An 18562-nucleotide genomic window follows, 5' to 3' on the forward strand; every position below is an offset into this window, starting at 1 on the left:
CGCTCAGCCTTCTTCACAGTCCAACTCTCACATCCATACATGACCACAGGAAAAACCATAGCCTTGACTAGACGAACCTTTGTTGGCCAAGTAATGTCTCTGCTTTTGAATATGCTATCTAGGTTGGTCATAACTTTCCTTCCAAGGAGTAAGCTATTGCTAATGTTATCTCTATAATTGCCATGGAAAACTGAAGGAGGGCGAGAGAGTATGTGTGATTTAGGCAAAAATACTATTTTCAAAATGATGTTATATTGGTAAATTTCCATAGTAGTCTCTGAATCTGCTTATCCTTAAAAAATTTCAGTCAAGTCTTGTTGCTTCCATGGATTCATGATTACCTCTCCACTTACCCACAAGGATCAGAATTTTGTATGTAATTTATTTCAGTTTCAGGATATATAGCCCTCATTTGGTCATTTGGCTGTTTCAATACATTCTTTTTTTGGTCATGCTGCACAGCATGCAGGATCCTAGTTCCCCAATCAGGTATCAAGTCTGCACCCCTTGCAGTGGAAGCTTGGAATCCTAACCACTGGACCACCAGGGAACTCAATACATTTTATATCTTCTTTTTTTCATTTAAGTGTTAGTCACTCAGTCGTGTCTGACTCTTTGCAACCCTATGGACTGTAACCTGACAGGTTCCTCCATCCATGGGATTTTCCAGGCAAAATTACTGGAGTAGGTTGCCATTTCCTCCTCCAATGGATCTTCCCAACCCAGGGATCGAATCCGGGTCTCCTACATTGTAGGCAGACTCTTCCCTGTCTCAACAACCAGGGAAGCATATCTTCCTAGGTATGTTGATTATTTAGATCATCAGAAAGAGGAACAACTTACCAGGTCTGATGTGTGGTTTGTCAGGTGTTCTGGGCCTCATAGTAGTAGTATATAATCTGTGTGGTGCTGAAACAGAGGAAACTCAGATTTAATAACCAAAGGAGTTTCAGTACTCTACAGACCAACAACTTACGCACTTTGCATGGAAGCATAAAGAACATTTTAAATCTGCAAGTATGCATTAGAGCATTGATGCTAAAGGAAAATGCATGTTTAGTTGCTCAGTCATGTCCCACTCTTTGTGACCCCATGGAACAGTCCGTCAGGCTCCTCTATTCATGGGATTCTCCAGGCAAATACTGGAGTGGGTGGCCATTTCCTTCTTCAGGGGGTATTCCTGACCCAGGGATGGAATCTGGGTCTCCTGCATTGCAGGCAGATTCTTTACTGTCTGAACCACCAGGAAAGCCCGCTAAAGGAAAATAAAGCAAGTGAAAATATGCATGACTGGAAATTAAAGATGCACATAGTCAAAGTAAGGTAAGGATTAGTCACCAATTAGTCTATGTTTTCAAGGGCATTTATTTCACCACATGGTTGCTTAATATGATAAACACAGAAGTCAATCATCTAACCCTCCATCCATCTATGTATCTGTCCATCTGTCCATCAATCCATCCATCTATCTATTCATATTTCTCAACCAGAGAGTCATTATGGAGCAATACTTTGCTAAAGAAGATAAGTAATCATAAAGGCAAAAAGAAAAATATTTTAGGTATGTAAGAAGAAAAGAGTAGAAACATGTGATCTCTATCAAATTGTCTTAGCTCATGAACCCTGTACTGAATAAATACTCACTTAGTGCCATTCATTAAAGCTTTGTGTGTTAGTTACTCAGTCATGTCTGACTCTTTGTGACCCCATAGGCTGTATGAAGAGGCAAAAAGACAGGACACTGAAAGATGAACTCCACAGGTCATTAGGTGCCCAACATGCTATTGGAGATCAGTGGAGAAATAACTCCAGAAAGAATGAAGAGATGGACCCAAAGCAACAACACCACCCAGTTGTGGATGTGACTGGTGATGGAAGTCAAGTCTGATGCTATAAAGAACAATATTACATAGGACCTAAATTCATGTTAGGTCCGTGAATCAAGGCAAATTGAAAGTGGTCAAACAGGAGATGACAAGTGTGAACATCAAAATTTTAGGAATCAGCAAACTAAAATGGAATGGAATGAGTGAATTTAACTCAGATTATCATTATATCTAGTAATGTGGGCAAGAAATCCCTTAGAAGAAATGGAGTAGCCATCCTAGTCTGAGAGTTAGACCAAGAGTCTGAAATGTAGTACTTGGATGCAATCTCAAAAAACGAAATAATGATCTCTGTTCATTTCCAAGGCAAATCATTCAATATCATAGTAATCCAAGTCTATGCCCCAACCAGTAATGTTGAAGAAGCTGAAGTTGAACGGTCCTATGAAGACCTACAAGACCTGCTAGACTTAAAACCAAAAAAAGATGTCCTTTTCATTATAGGGGACTGTAATGCATAAGTAGGAAGTCAAGAAATAGCTGGAGTAACAGGCAAATTTGGCCTTGGAGTACAGAATGAAGCAGGGCAAAGGCTAATAGAGTTCTGCCAAGAGAACGCACTGGTCTTAGCAAACACCCTCTTCCAACAACACAAGGGAAGACTCTGCACATGGACGTAGATGGTCAAAACTGAAATCAGACTGATTATATTTGCAGCCAAAGATGGAGAAACTCTATACAGTCAGCAAAAACAAGAAAAGGAACTGAATGAGGCTCAGATCATGAACTCCTTACTGCGAAATACAGACTTAAATTTAAGAAAGTAGGGAAAACCACTAGACCATTCTGGTATGACCTAAATCCAACCCCTTATGATTATACAGTGGAAGTGAGAAATAGATTTTAGGGATTAGATCTGATAGAGTGCCTGAAGAACTGTGGATGGAGGTTCATGACATTGTATAGGAGGCAGTGATCAAAACCATCCCCAAGATAAAGAAATGCAGAAAGGCAAAATGGTTGTCGAGGAGGCCTTACAAATAGCTGTGAAAAGAAGAGAAGCGAAAAGCAAAGGAGAAAAGGAAAGATATACCCATTTGAATGCAGAGTTTCAAAGAATAGCAAGGAGCGATAAGAAAGCCTTCCTCAGTGATCAATGCAAAGAAATAGAGGAAAACAGTAGAATGGGAAAGACTAGAGATCTCATCAAGAAAATTAGAGACATCAAGGGAACATTTCATGGAAAGATGGGCACAATAAAGGACAGAAGTGTTATGGACCTAACAGAAGCAGAAGATATTAAGAAGAGGTGGCAAGAATACACAGAAGAACTATATAAAAAAGATCTTCATGACCAAGATAACCACAATGGTGTGATTACTCACCTAGAGCCAGACATCCTGGAATGCAGAGTCAAGTGGGCCTTAGGAAGCATCACTATGAACAAAGCTAGAGGAGGTGATGGAATTTCAGTTGAGCTATTTCAAATCCTAAAAGAGGATGGTGTGAAAGTGCTGCACTCAATATGCCAGCAAATTTGGAAAACTCAGCAGTGGCCACAGGACTGGAAAAGGTGAGTTTTCATTCCAATCCCAAAGAAAGGCAATGCCAAAGAATGCTCAAACTACTTCACAATTGCACTCATCTCACACACTAGCAAAGTAATACTCAAAATCCTCCAAGTCAGGCTTCAACAGTACGTGAACTGTGAACTTCCAGATTTACAAGCTGGATTTAGAAAAGGCAGAGGAACCAGAGATCAAATTGCCAATATCCGTTGGATCATCAAAAAAGCAAGACAGTTCCAGAAAAACATGTACTTCTGTTTTATATGCTACACCAAAGCCTATGACTGTGTGGATCACAATAAACTGTAGAAAATTCTTAAAGAGATGGGAATATCAGACCACCTTACCTGCCTCCTGAGAAATCTGTATGCAGGTCAAGAAGCAACAGTTAGAACTGGACATGGAACAACACTGGGTCCAAATCAGGAAAGAAGTTTGTCAAGGCTGTATATTGTCACCCTGCTTATTTAACTTATATGCAGAGTACATAATGAGAAATTCCGGGCTAGATGAAGCACAATCTAGAATCAAGATTGCTGGGAGAAATATCAATAATCTCAGATATGCAGATGACACTACCCTTATGGCAGAAAGTGAAGAAAGAACTAAAGAGCTTCTTGATGAAAGTGATAGAGGAGAATGAAAAAGTTGGCTTAAAACTCAACATTCAGAATACTAAAATCATGGCATCTGGTCTCATCACTTCATGGCAAATAGATGGGAAATCAAAGAAAACAGTGACAGACTTTATTTTTGGTGGCTCCAAAATCACTGCAGATGGTGACTGCAGCCATGAAATTAAAAGATGCTTGCTCCTTGGAAGGAAAACTATGACCAACCTAGATAGCATATTAAAAAGCAGAGATATTACTTTGCCAACAAATATCCATCTAGTCAAAGCTATAGTTTTTCCAGTAGTCATGTGTGGATGTGAGAGTTGGACTATAAAGAAAGCTGAGTGCCAAAGGATGCTTTTGAACTGAGGTGTTGAAGTCTCTTGAGAGTCCCTTGGACAGCAAGGGGATCCAACCAGTCTATCCAAAAGGAAATCAGTCGTGAATATTCATTGGAAGGACTGATGCTGAAGCTGAAACTCCAATACTTGGCCACCTGATGTGAAGAAGTGACTCACTGGAAAAGACCCTGATGCTGGGAAAGATTGATGTGGGAGGAGAAGGGACTAGAGGATGAGATGGTTGGATGGCATCACTGACTCGATGGACATGAGTTTGAGTAAGCTCCAGGAGCTGGTGATGGACAGGGAAGCCTGCTGTGCTACAGTGCATGGGGTCACAAAGAATTGGACACAACTGAGTAACTGAACTGAGACTACAGCCTGCCAGGCTCCTCTGTCTAAGGAATTATCCAGGCAAGAAGACTGCAGTGGGTTGCTACTTCCTTTTCCAGTAAAGCTTTAGGGATGAACGTAAATGACCTCTGGGTCCTGTTCATCAAGGGAGGGTGAGAAAGATCAAATACTCATAATTCCCAGGAACCAACATGCCACCTTGTTACTTTCTGCTCTTGTTTCCAGGGCCTGACACAGTGAGAACCATTAATGATGACTTGTCAGTCAGTCAGTTCAGTCGCTCAGTTGTGTCCGACTCTTTGCGACCCCATGAATCGCAGCACGCCAGGCCTCCCTGTCCATCACCAACTCCCGGGGTTCACTCAGACTCACGTCCATCGAGTCAGTGATGCCATTTCCATTTCTGACACAAACCAGTACTCTGTAAATGGGTGATTTTCTTTCTTTCTTCTTTCTTTATATATTTGGCCACATAGCATGCAGGATCTTAGTTCTTCAACCAGGGATTGAACACTAGTTCCCTGCAGTAGAAGCGTGGAATCTTAAGCGCTGAACCACCAGGGAAGCTCCACTATAAGCTTTTAAAGTGTGCATCCGTCCTGGAATGTGTCTATCCTCATCTTCCCTCCTCTGCCCGCCTCAACACACCACATTGCCTCCTGCCACCAACTTTCTTGGTAATGCTTTAGCTAAGACTGGAAAAAATTTTTGTGCAAACTTTGTAAGTAGATTACAGTTTCAGTGATTTTGTTCACATCTTGAGTGGGTATTTATGTAACCATAAATCAGCAAATGCCTTGCCTACCACATTAAAAAAAAATACACCTGCAAAACATATTATAATGTAGCTCATTTATAAACTTCCAATGTGAAGACTGATGAGCAGACTTTTGCCAAACTTCAGGCCAAAAATAGCAGACATGTTCTGAAATTCTCTGTAGGTTTAACATGGGACTTTCAACATGTAATAACAAGAGTGAACAGAGGAACTGATGTTATTTTAAAAAATCAGTTCTCACACACCCTAAAGTATGTGGTGATGACTTGCAAATGTTTTTCTTCAATTTTCTTTGAGAGTGGTAGGGTTCCCTGTCAGTTGAATATACTTCAGCTCTCTTGTTAATTTCTTCAATGTTAGATTGTCTTTGCTTTAAGAAATATAAAGAATCATGGCTCTATTAGTATCATTCTAGAATATATATAAATTTTAAAACTTTAGAAAAGAAACTTTGACTAGAACACAGAAATAATCAGTACTACATTCATTCATTATTTCTAAGCCACAGGATCAGAATTTCTTTTTTTCTTTTTCTGTAGCCTTTATTTATATTTTGAAAGAACTTTTCATAAAGGAGTTGAAATATAACAGGTTTAGGCTGTGAATTACATATCTCATCACTAGATAATACAGGGCCTTGAGAAAACTGCTTGAGGGTTTCAATTTTAAACTAAAAAATAAAAGACAAAGACACATTGTGAGGATGTAATATTGTAAATATCATCTCGACATAGCTTTTGGTGACTGATAAAACTAATTTTAAAAGATAGCTTCATATCTAAAGAGTTTTATAAAATTGTTTAAAAAGAATACTAAAAATACTGACAAAGATAACATAAAAAATAGACAAACAGGGATTATAGGAGAAATACCTTTAAGGACCTTTGTTTTTCCCAGTGTTGGGGGAGGAAAAGAAGGGTACAAATTTCTCTGGGTGGTATAAAGATCAGGGGCTGAAATAAATAATCAAAATGCCCCCAGAGGGACTTCCCTGGTGGTCCAGTGGCTAGGATTTCATGATCCCAGAGCAGGGGGCCTGGGTTCTATCCCTGGTCCAGGAACTAGATCCCACATGCCGCAACTAAGACCCAGTACAGCCAAATAAAGTAAGGATTAAAAAAAAAAAAAAAATGTCCCCAGGATGCCTCTGGCCAATGGATTTCTACCATGGGTTGAGATAAGAGGAGCAAAGGAGAGAAGCTTGAATATGTCAGGGTTTCAAATAGAGCTGCAGGCAATTGTCTCAGCTGACAAAGAAGCAGGAATGGCAGAGAGGGATGGTGCTGGAGACCCTACTAGCACATTCATGCTGTAGGTTTTAGGCATTAAGTTTCTTTGGAGCACTGGGGCCTTACTGCTGAGGGCCTGGAGACCAAAAAGCCACAAGGGACACGAATGGGTGAAGTGTGAAGATCAAGAGGAACAATTTCATTCTCACAGCATCTCTCAAGTTGCTGTGTGTCGTCTTGTGCATCTAATGCCTACTGTTAGAAACACAACATGCTAAAAACAATGCAATGGATCAACTTCCTCGTCCACAATGCTCAGGCACACGCTTATGAGGGTTGGGTCGAAGGGTGATCCAGGACACACAGGAGGGTGCTGTTACTAAAGCTTACCCTCTACCCCCAAGCAGGGTTACTGGCCTGGGTCATGTTGGAAATGCATTCCTGGTGAGCCCCCTTTAAAGGGCCTTGGCACAAGTCTAGAAAAGTGTGGATCCCAGGGCCACATAGGTTAAGTTAAGGATCCTCAGAACATAAGAAAATGATTAAAATGTAGTACGTTATATAAATATGTTAAGATAATTCATAGAATGGTATCAGATCTTGAATACACATCCAATCAACTGTGAAATTCATCTATAAAGCCAAGTTCTAGAAGGAATTGGATAAAAATATTGATATTCCCATTAAAGTAAGAGGAAGCAAAAACAAGAAAAGAACACGCCTATTATCTTTTATTTTCAATTTTGAAATTTACAAGGCTCTAAAAGCTGAAATCTTTTTCTCATTTGGCAATACAACCTGAAGAATATTTATCCCGCTTATTGTCAATACATATCTTGCTGTAAAAACGTCAATGTGTTTGATTATGAGAATCCAGATATCTTCTATTAAGCCAGACATTAAAGAGGTTTGCTGCTACTGCTGCTGCCAAGTAGCTTCAGTCGTGTCCGACTCTGTGTGACCCCATAGATGGCAGCCCACCAGGCTCCCCCATCCCTGGGATTCTCCAGGCAAGAACACTGGAGTGGGTTGCCATTTCCTTCTCCAATGCATGAAAGTGAAAAGTGAAAGTGAAGTCGCTCAGTCGTGTCCGACTCCTAGCGACCCCATGGACTGCAGCCCACCAGGCTGCTCCGTCCATGGGATTTTCCAGGCAAGAGTACTGGAGTGGGGTGCCATTGCAATGTTACAAACATATAAAGATCAGGATGGGGTATGGATGCAATAGGATTGAACATCTGCTGTTAACCTCTGAAACTGATAATGAGGGTGTGGGAAGACTGCTGTTACACTAGGCTCCTTACTTCTGTGCATATTTTTTAAATAAATAAAAGTTAATAAACAGAAAGGTAATAAAGTAAATAATAAAATTAACATTTAAGCCATTATAAAAATGAAACAAATTCAAAAGACTTAGAAAATTTACAAGAACTGCCCTATACCATAGTGAGTATTCTCAGTCATGTTCATTTAGAATAAGTACTTCTCTACTTATTCTAAAATATATCCCTTAAAGGTAGATTTCTTTTATTGTCATTTCCTCTTATTGCTATATTTCTTCTCCCAATCCCTCCCTCCAGTATAACTGACAATTGAGTAAAATAAATTTGTCTTGCAGCTCTTTAAAATTTATTTGCTCTCATTTTGGGGGGCTTCCTTCCACATGCTAGAGGTAGAAATGGGCAAAAGAGGGCTATTAAGGGGACAAAAAAGAAAAAAAAACAACATGAAAATCCTGGAAATCTGCAACTGGTTACAATCCAAGTAAGAAAGAAGTATATAAAAAGGAAAGGTGTCTGAGAGCATGAGGATGTGAGAAAAAGCTTTGTGTAGGCGAGTTGACTTCCCAAAAAGCAGAAAGAAGAAATAATATAAGGAAACCCCAGAGCAAACCTTCCTGGATGTTTTAATATTAATTCATATTTAAAAATGATTTTCTTGTTACTAGTTCCCTTTCTCAGGCTGCAACATCAATGAGTTCATCAAGTTTTGGAGATAGGACAAAGAGGAAAAGAGGTAAAGAAAGTAAGAGGAGAAGAAGGAAGGTAACAGATTGTTATTTATCAGCTCTGGAAAATGAGGCGAAAGAAGGTAAGGCAAGGGAAAAATAGGAGCTTACATTCTTAGTCATTATCATCAGCTGCAAAGAACATTAGCATTCAAAAGCAAAGCTCTAACTAAAGAGACTGTCTTTCCTACATTTAACTGGTAATCATTTAATATTACTACTTGGCTGATGTTCTGAGCTATGAAGTGAAAAAAATTTAAACTAACTCACTGTGATGAAAATTCTGTTTCTTAAAGGAAAATTTTCTTCCTGCTTAAACAAAGAAGGAAAAGCCACTATCCAGAGGTAGGGAAATAGCTTTACCCTGAGTTGTCTTTGCCAATTCAGTTGTTTGTGGAACCTTTGTTGTGAAGAGTTCTTGGGTAGACTGGTCTGTTGCTGCTGGGGAAAAACACAGTAAGATAAATGGCTTTAAATAAATATCATTAATGAACAAGTAAAAAAAAAAAAAAAAACAAGAAAAAACCCCACACTCTTTTTTTCCCCCGTGCAATGATATAAGGGTAAGTTGTATTTATAACTATGCCTAGTGATCATCTTATTTTAAAGTTACTGGTACATTTTAATAACTCTGATTTATTATATTTACTGTCTCCTTAAACTATTATATTAATGATTATTATAAGGATCTCTGAAAGCTTTTAGTTCAGGATCACTGTTTAATGATATCGGGCATGACTATACTCTTGGATATGCTTCCTGTCTTATGTATCATTGCCTTCATGTTTCCTTCTATTTCACGACCTTCACAAGTTATTTAGGTGAGCTGGAAAAAATAGATCATAGAAAATAATGTGCATTTACACCACATAAGAATAAATATTCTATTTATCTCACATGAAAATCAAAGTTTATTGACATACAGACACATTACTCCTAACAAAATAAACAGTCCTATATTAACTTGAAATAATTACAATATCATACTGACAGAGCAAATTATACTATTCACTTTGCCACATACTGGATCCAAGGAAATATTTGGTGAAAATAAATATGCTGTCATCATATTTTCTGCCTGTTTTATAATCTAGATTCTGCTCATAGATAATTGTGATAGTTGGCCCAATAAACTAAGATATAGTAAAAAAAAAAAAAAGGCAAAAAAAACAGAAGTGGAACTTAGATAATTAACATATTCAGCAGTGGTTCTTGATAAGTACTTTTGACTTCCTCTCATGGGTAAAGCTGACTTTGAGGGCCTATGCTGTAATAGATAAATATTTGGTAATTAAGATATATTTGCTCATTCAGTTTTAAGTATTTTCCTTCAAAAAGGATTCCTTTTAAAATGGGATCAATAACTTTATTTCACACACAAAGAATGGGTTGACCTGAAAAGGGATGAAGGGAGGAAAGTAAAGCCACTGATTTAAACATAACCACGTGGGATGTGGTGTGGACAGGGCAGAGGAGCCAACAGACACAAGCTGGGAATTCTTGCTTTCCTGTTTACATTCAGCCAAGTCACAGGCAAATGAGGGTGAAGACATTGATGCTGAACTCCTGGAGAGCGTGGGCAGCTCATCCCAACCAGTCTTCCTGACTCATCCATCCACCTGTGTGTCTTCATGGCCACCCACATGTTCCTCAGATGAGTCTGGCTACCATTCTCTGTATGTGCCTCTTCCCCATCATTCTTTAACCTGAAGAGCCCTTCATACCTTTAACTCTCATTCCAACTGGAAGACCTGGCATACATGCCACTTCCTCTGTGAAGCCTTCCCTGATACCCCCAGGTAGTTTGCTTGTTCAGTGTGCTGCTCATTTCTCTATGATCTCATTGTAATGAATAATATGAGAGTGAATTCCAGGAGCTCTGACAACTGAGAATGTGGGTTCCAGTTTGGCTCTGATGTTAGCTCTACAGCTTGGCCAGATTTTTAAAATCTTTCAATGCCTCAGTTTTCTAATCTGTAAAATGGGGCAATAGAATCTACACCACAAACTTGTAATGTGTCTTAAATTTAAAAATACGTGTAGAACACTGGGTAGCACAGAGGAAGCACTGCTGCTAAATCACTTCAGTCGTGTCCGTCTCTGTGCAGCCCCATAGACAGCAGCCCACCAGGCTCCCCCGTCCCTGGGATTCTCCAGGCAAGAACACTGGAGTGGGTTGCCATTTCCTTCTCCAATGCATGAAAGTGAAAAGTGAAAGTGAAGTCACTCAGTCATGTCCGACTCCTAGCGACCCCATGGACTGCAGCCTACCAGGCTCCTCCATCCATGGGATTTTCCAGGCAAGAGTACTGGAGTGGGGTGCCATTGCCTTCTCCAGAGGAAGCACAATTATTGCTAAATCCTGTCTTTGTATTAGATGGCGATCTCTCCAAGGTAAGGACTTACCTTTAAAGCAGTTGTATTTTGGCATTCCCATTGCTTAGCATTGCACTTAACACTATAAGATATTCAGATTTAAAAAATAAAATTTTTCTTCCCAAATGCAGCTTCAAATATGGAAAAAGCAACAAGAAAGTATAGCATTGATATACACTGGGAAGTTTTTTTTTTTAATTTATTCTTTAATTGGAGGGAAATCGCTTTACAAGGTTGTGTTGGTTTCTGCCATACAACAACGCAAACCAGCCATAATTATACATATATCGGGAAGATTCTTTTTCCAAAAAAGTAACTGAAGTTTTGTTAAGATGTTTTAAAACATTCTCATCTTGTACTGGAAATCAGCATAAATATTAGAAGGACAAATACACAGTTAATGTAAAAGAATCAAGTGAAATGGATATCTTTTACAGTGATAAAAAGAGATCCTCTATTGTTTGGAATACCACGAACACAACATATGTATGGCTACTTTAAGGGCAATTCCTAAAATGTTAAGTCCTCATTGGGCTGAATATCAAAGCAAAATTTACCAAGAGTGGTTTGTAGTTCCTCTTGACTAGTACTTGGTGAAATCATAGGAATCAAAGGGCTGCCTCGTGTCTCTAAAGGAGCTGAAAAGACAAGTAAGTACCAAGGCTGTCAATCTTTAGATTCAAAAGCCAGCAACCAGCCAAAATAATATTACATGAGATTCTGTTACTTGAAATACAAAAAGGAAAACATTAAGTGGGTCATGGAAAAGAAAGTTAAGTGTGCATGGAACCTGTGGAGTATCAGAATAATGGTTCTCAACTGTTTTTTCCCACACCAGGATAGATAATAAACAACATTCAGTGCTTGACACAGTCCATGACCATGCCTGGTTAAGATGGGTATGGTTTAGACATGGTTCTAGGTCCCTCAGCTGCATCTCTCCCCTCCAAGAGAGCACACAGGATCACCCAGAGGAGACGATATCATCACTGTAGCAACCATCTGGAGTCCATTCAAATATATTTTTAAAAATAAACCAGTGGCAAATTTTAGTATTTTGAGATACACAATAAGTACTTGCCAGAGCCTTCCACAGCATGTTAGTGTGTTGTTAAGGCCACGGCTGAGAACCATTAAGCCAGCAGAAATGTTAATTATATGGACATGAGTAAGGTGGGATCATTTTGAACACAGATAAATGAGGTAGGTGAGGATGAACGTGGTAATGAGCGTTCTTAAGTTGGTCTTCAGAGCAAACCTTTAAAACAGTGAAACCACTGCCTTTCTATTCTGAAAAGGGTAAAAAATAATGAGAATGAAACAATGAAGAGGACTGAGAAGGGAGGATGTTTCAGTGTGATTGTTTGAGAAAGACCTGCAATCTTGATGGCAGCCAGGAAAAAAATTAGAGTGAGTCAAATGGAAAAACCATTACCTAGAGTTGTCTCTGGCAGATGGATTCTAAAGGTAACAGGTTGCAGAACTAGGCCAAAAGCAAACCAAAGAAATATATTTATGAGAATTACTACCTGGGGGAGTAAACCTAGTTTCTGTGTCTCTACAATGCACCCATCTGAACATTTAAACATTCTCTTAGAGAATCAGAATAAATATAAGAAAATTCTATATATCAGATGACACCCAGGGAACTTAGTTTAGCTAAAACTTTAAAGTTTTCATTTGCTGTCACTATGAGGAAAATTTGGGTAGGCACCCATATTTTTAATTTAAAACTAGACCCACATTTGGATGTAGCTATATTTACACCCTGAAAAAATGTGAACATGGTTGACTCAGTTAATAATTATATCTTATAGCTTTAGCATGATTTCCTATTCAATAAAAACACTTTCAGGGAAAATAAACTAATTATACCCTATTCCCTCATGGGGGAAATATGTCAAGCAGATTGCATGATTAAATCTTCCTCTAAAGAAATACACATTTTCTATCTAAAATTTTCTCTGAGCTTCTTCTGCATATCACCCTCATTGCAAAAATATATTTGCCTCAAGAATATCTTTTGAAAAATACACTTCCTAACTGGGAGAATAAAACAGTTCATTTACCAGGTTCGCTCTGAGAGACTTCGGGGTCTGGCTTATGGGGAAGGAGCACATCTCTTGGAACTGAAAGAAAAAGATTATAAAACACTGTGCATTCTAAATGCCATACCTGGAGTGAAACTCAACCCACAGACATAAAACCCTGGGAAGCATGAATGAAGTAAAGATATTTTCACAATGGCTAAAACACTAAGGCAAGAAAAGACTGTCTTTCCAAAATGGAAAAATGTCAGTGTATTAGGGAAGGTTCTAGTGGCAGTAAAACAAAGTTGGTCATGGTTCATTTTGAAGATTCCCCTGAGGGGGAAAAAAGGGAAGAAAAAACTAATTTAATAAACATAAGAAGGTTATCTCCCTAAGTTATCTTCAAAATAAGAAGTCAGCTTTTGTCTGAAGTGGTTAGCTGCCATGTGATATTCCTGCTAAAATTCCACCAACAGAAATAGGAAACATTATTTTAAAGAAACGGGCTGAAAATTGGGGGAAACGGCAAGAAAAGCAAAACTCTTGAGGATCTAAAAAGAGAACAAAATTTTATTCTAAAAGGCATAATAGTTATAGGGAGAAAAATAGAGCAAAAGGAATCAGCCACTCATTAGAAGACGCCACGTGTAAAGTTGATGAGAGTGCTTGTCAAGTAGGAAATGTTAGATAAATTTTGCCATTTTTGTCATTCTTAGTGATGTGGCTTCTAGTATAAGTATTAGGGCCTCCTGGCAGGAAAACAAGGGAGACAAATGTATGCTACACTACAAGCCTACTCATATTCAGTTCTGATCTGTGGTACATTTTTAATACCTGTGTCCAGTTCTACTTTGGAAAAATAAAATGGTAGGCTGGGAAGTGATGCCTTATCGCTCACTGGGGAAAATATCAGGTTGACTTGCCTATTGTTAATACCAAATTTCTATGGCAAATCTCCTTTCAGGAGTAATATAATGTATTTCTTTGACTCAGTTTCCCTACAAGGAAGTCCTTGTCAACCCTACTCACTCACTGAAAAGTTTTCCTACCACACTAAATTCATAAATACCCTTAGGTATGCAGTGTAACTTTCTTGCATCTTATATGGTGCTGGATGGGAAAAAAATAGGATTCAGGCTAGAATTCTCCCTCTGAGAAAGATGAAGAAAAAACTTTTGTACCACAAGGTGGACAAGCACAACTTTACCATTCGTGCAGAAAAAAGATCGTATAAAATGGACATTCATTTTCTTTTATGGCTTTTGGAGATTACATTTAATGTGAATGTCACATCTGTTCTTAGTCTAGGCCACTGAGTAAGTACCAGTGAAATCACAGTTGTGGAATTTGGTCCATTGGAAAGAAATGTAACTCTATTAGAACTTCTATGAGCTAAAAGATAACAACCAGGAGAACTTGAAATGTGGATTTTTGTTTGTTTTAAAAAGGTTAACTTCAAAAAAGATCAGTGGTGGACAAAGTGAGAGAAAACCCACCATAATGGTGAACATTTCACCACTGCTATGTAGTCTTTTGAAAGATTCAAGCAGTAAAACATGAAGAATTTCCAGCTGTAATTCAAACTAACTGTTTATCTGTAGGGTGAGGGAGAAGGCACTTTGATGTGGCTCTGAGAAGGTCATGGCCATACAAAGCAGCCTGTAGTTTATAAACATCCTAATTGGTTCCAGTGCTAGACTGCACAGAGAGAAGGTGGGATTAAGGAAGGGAAAAGCTGAGAAGAAATGTGCTACCAATAAATCCACCATACTGTAAACACATTACCTGCGGCCTGCCTTAGTTTTCTGAGGAATTCAGACAAGCATAATGTGGATTCCTGCTGCTGCCACTGGCACGTTTTAACCGTGAAGTGATGATTTAATAACTGCCATACCAGACGTTCTAAAGCAGGTGAAATCAGTGGAAAGGAAAGAACTAGAAATATTCACAGGAAAGGGATGTGAATCATTCTCTTATTTGGTCAATGGCAGCTCCAAGAAATGCAACTTTTTTTTTTCCCCTATGTGGCATTCTGTTGTGTATTAAATTGAATAAGAGCATGATTCTAAAAACCTAAATCTTCCATGCTGGGGGAAACTTATGAATGCAAATCATGACAATTTAACTGAGAAGGCAGTTTTGATTTCCTTATTAAAATATTTACTATTATTATATTTTAGACCCATTTGTATTAGCCAATTTATCATTTATATTAATGAACAAATTAACTTACCAGTTATATATATATATTAACTACCCTTTTGAATAAAGGGCATCTCTTCAAAGAAAAATTCAGCTACCAGAAGACAACTGTGAATGGAAGTGTCTAATATGGACAAATGTGAATGAACACCAAGAGGGTCCTGCCAGAATAGATGGGAGAATGAAAGTGTTGCTCTCTGATGGAGATGGGGCACTAAGAAATCTTCAGTGAGCTTTACCCTTGCAACAGCCTACAAAGATATTCTCATAGATAAGTAACACACATAGACCACACACCTCCTTCATGTCCAGCCTGCCACTTCCTTTATTCCAACCTTGGACCCGGAGGCACAGTCTGAGAGGCAGCAGGTCTCCTGCCTCGCAGAGGCCACTTTCAGAGCTTCACTCGTGCTCTGGTGTTACCTTCCCTTGTGTCTCCTCTGGGACCTTTCACTTTCTATCATTTCTATTATCTTATATTTTTCTCTATTAATCCATATTTTCATTTATCTATGAATTCTTCCCCCTCCACCCATAAAACAACTCAAGAGTTCCAAAATCCTAAAATTAATAACCAGTTCCTTAACACTTCCCCTTCAAACAATCCCTTTCTTGCTCTCAACTAAGAACTCTGCCTCTGCTTCCTGGTTTCTTAACTGCGTCTTCTCCATCCACTGTAGATGGCCTTCCATTTCACTAATCTCCTGCACCCATGGATCCATGAGACCTCATCCATGGTTCTGAATAGCAAAATGTTCTAAAGACCAAAAAGGTTTATTTTTTATTTTTTTGCTTAGCCTCTTTGACAGCAAAACCTGACTAGAACTGATCTAAGTCAATTTACAGTTTTTATTTATCCTGAGTAGTGTGACTGCTCCTGCTTCTCACTGCAGACTTATGAATATGCATGTGATCTATGGTATCCATGCTGTTTTACCTTTCCCAAGTCTGAAAATTGCTGACCTCTGAAGCACTGGCCCACAGGTTTCAGATGCAGGCTTCTAGACCTACACTGTCAAGGCCAGTGGCTTTTCTGGCCTCTTCCTCCTCACTGTTACTCATGGCCTTCCCTGCCTGGCCTCCTGAGTTCCTCTTTCCTGGTACTCTCTGATTATTTGACAAAAACTTCTGCTGGCTCCTCATTCCTCTATCCACTATTTAAGTGTAACCATGCCCTCTAAGACTTTGATCTCTGATCTCTTATTTTCTCAGTCTGTACCTTCTCCTGGATGGTATCATTCCCTCAAAATTTAAGAACCTTCTATACATAGTAGACACATAGACACATGGCTCCCAAATCTACATCCTAAATATTGACTTCTGTTTAGAAAGCCAAAAATTCATTTCAACCACCAATCCAACTGGCCCTCCAAACCTAGCACCTTATTCCTCCCTCTGTGTTCCCTGCCTTAGTTAATGGTATTGGCATCTACCACTTGTGTAAGCTAGCTTCCCTGGTAGCTCAGTTGGTTAAGAATCCATCTGTGATGCAGGAGACCCAGGTTTGATTCCTAGGCGGGGAAGATCCCCTGGAGAAGGAAATGGTGACCCACTCCAGTAATCTTGCCAGGAGAATCCCCATGGACAGAGGAGCCTGGCAGTCTACATTCCACGGAGTTGCCAAGAGTCAAACACGACTTAGCGACTAAACCACCACCACCTGCCTAAGCTGGAAATCACTGTGTCCTCCTTCTCACCATGACACCATTCAGTCATTGTCCACATTCTAGCAATTCCATCTCCAAAAGACATTTTAGCATTCATCCCTTCTTTCTTAACTGCAAAAATGCTGCAAATTAGAATCTGCCAAAGAGAGCAGTTTAGAGCATTTGCACGGTTGGATAGCTTACTGAAATTTAGATTTTTTTCCCCCCTGGCTTGCTTCCAATGACTGAAGTCTATCCAAATATTTCTGTGGTGACAGAAGTTGCTACATAGCCAAGACAGCCCTTGGTACAGAAACACATCTATAAAGAAGGCACAGCTCCGCTGAACCAGGCATCAGAGTGAGTCCTCTGCCCTGAATTTGAAAGCATTTCTCCAAGGCAGATCAAAAGAAAAGCCAGTACTGTTCTGGCTCTGGACATGCTGTGTGGGCTCAGTGTGTCTAGATTCCTCATTAAATACTGTAGTTAATCTGACTGAGTGACTGGATATTCTCTAAAGGTCTAACTGGATGAAAGCTGTGTTATGCTTAGGCATCTGTGGAATAAAAGAGCTGTACAGAGAATCCGAGACTGACTAAAAATTCAATTTTGTCACTTCTGACATCACTTAGAATTGAGACAAACATCATGTTAAAACATAACTATGTCCTGATTTCAGTACTACATTTTACATTTTATAGAGCATCTGTCTCTCTAGGATATACCAGTACACATTACATTTACACGTAACCTACCCTGTTTTCTGAGGAGCCAGTAAACAAAGTCATGGGCTCCTTAGGAAGCAAACCTGAGACTAGATATAACCCCCAAACTGTTTGAATCCAGTCTGTTTAAACACTTGGGAGAGGACTGAAAAGTAGTGATGATTGCCTTATGTTTCTTCCTGTAGCATCACACCGATGGAGTAACAGGGGAACCCCTGATGGACACAATGGCAGGACCAACACCGGGTTTAGAGACACAATTCACACTCAGGTATACAGACACTTGGAACTAGAGAGACAATGCTGCTGCTACTGCTGCTAAGTCGCTTCAGTCGTGTCCGACTCTGTGCGACCCCATAGACGGCAGCCCACCAGGCTCCCCTGTTCCTGGGATTCTCCAGGCAAGAACACTGGAGTGTGTTGCCATTTCCTTCTCCAATGCATGAAAGTGAAAAGTGAAAGTGAAGTCACTCAGTCGTGTCCAACTCTTAGCAACCCCATGGACTGCAGCCTACCAGGCTCCTCCATCCATGGGATTTTCCAGGCAAGAGTACTGGAGAGTCAATAAAATAAGCCTAACGAAGGCTCCATGGGGAGCGTTTGTGCTGCTGTTCCAATCAAACTTACGAGTTAGAGTGTGAAAAAATAAGGTATTGATGAAAGTAAGGTAAATATTACATATTTAAAAAGAAGAAAAGTTTAACTATTACATATATTACTTTAATGAGATTATGTCATATCAGAACCGATAGTACTACTGTTTCTAATGAAGAGGAAAATAAAATCACTCACATATATTGTCATTACCTCTAATGACTCCATCTCCGTTAACATATTTGTTCCACAGTTGAAAACAAGAAGTTGA

At 39.2% G+C, this 18562-nt stretch overlaps 1 protein-coding gene across 11 annotated transcripts in view; it reads right to left on the reverse strand.

Moving 5' to 3' along the window:
- Positions 1–18562, reverse strand: part of ABI3BP (ABI family, member 3 (NESH) binding protein) — a 296163-nt gene that overhangs the window by 67030 nt on the left and 210571 nt on the right. For 9 of the 11 annotated variants that reach the window (XM_010841961.1, XM_010841962.1, XM_010841958.1 and 6 more), the window contains 5 exons: positions 13164–13223; positions 12530–12577; positions 11652–11732; positions 9082–9159; positions 844–909 (listed from right to left, as the gene is read on the reverse strand). In XM_010841961.1, the coding sequence (XP_010840263.1) occupies positions 844–909; positions 9082–9159; positions 11652–11732; positions 12530–12577; positions 13164–13223 (333 nt within the window). The remainder of the gene's footprint in view (positions 1–843; positions 910–9081; positions 9160–11651; positions 11733–12529; positions 12578–13163; positions 13224–18562) is intronic. The other 2 variants (XM_010841959.1, XM_010841967.1) reach the window with 2 other exon arrangements.

Source organism: Bison bison, unplaced genomic scaffold, assembly GCF_000754665.1.
Source record: "Bison bison bison isolate TAMUID 2011002044 unplaced genomic scaffold, Bison_UMD1.0 scf7180017864168, whole genome shotgun sequence".
Lineage (NCBI taxonomy): Eukaryota > Metazoa > Chordata > Mammalia > Artiodactyla > Bovidae > Bison > Bison bison.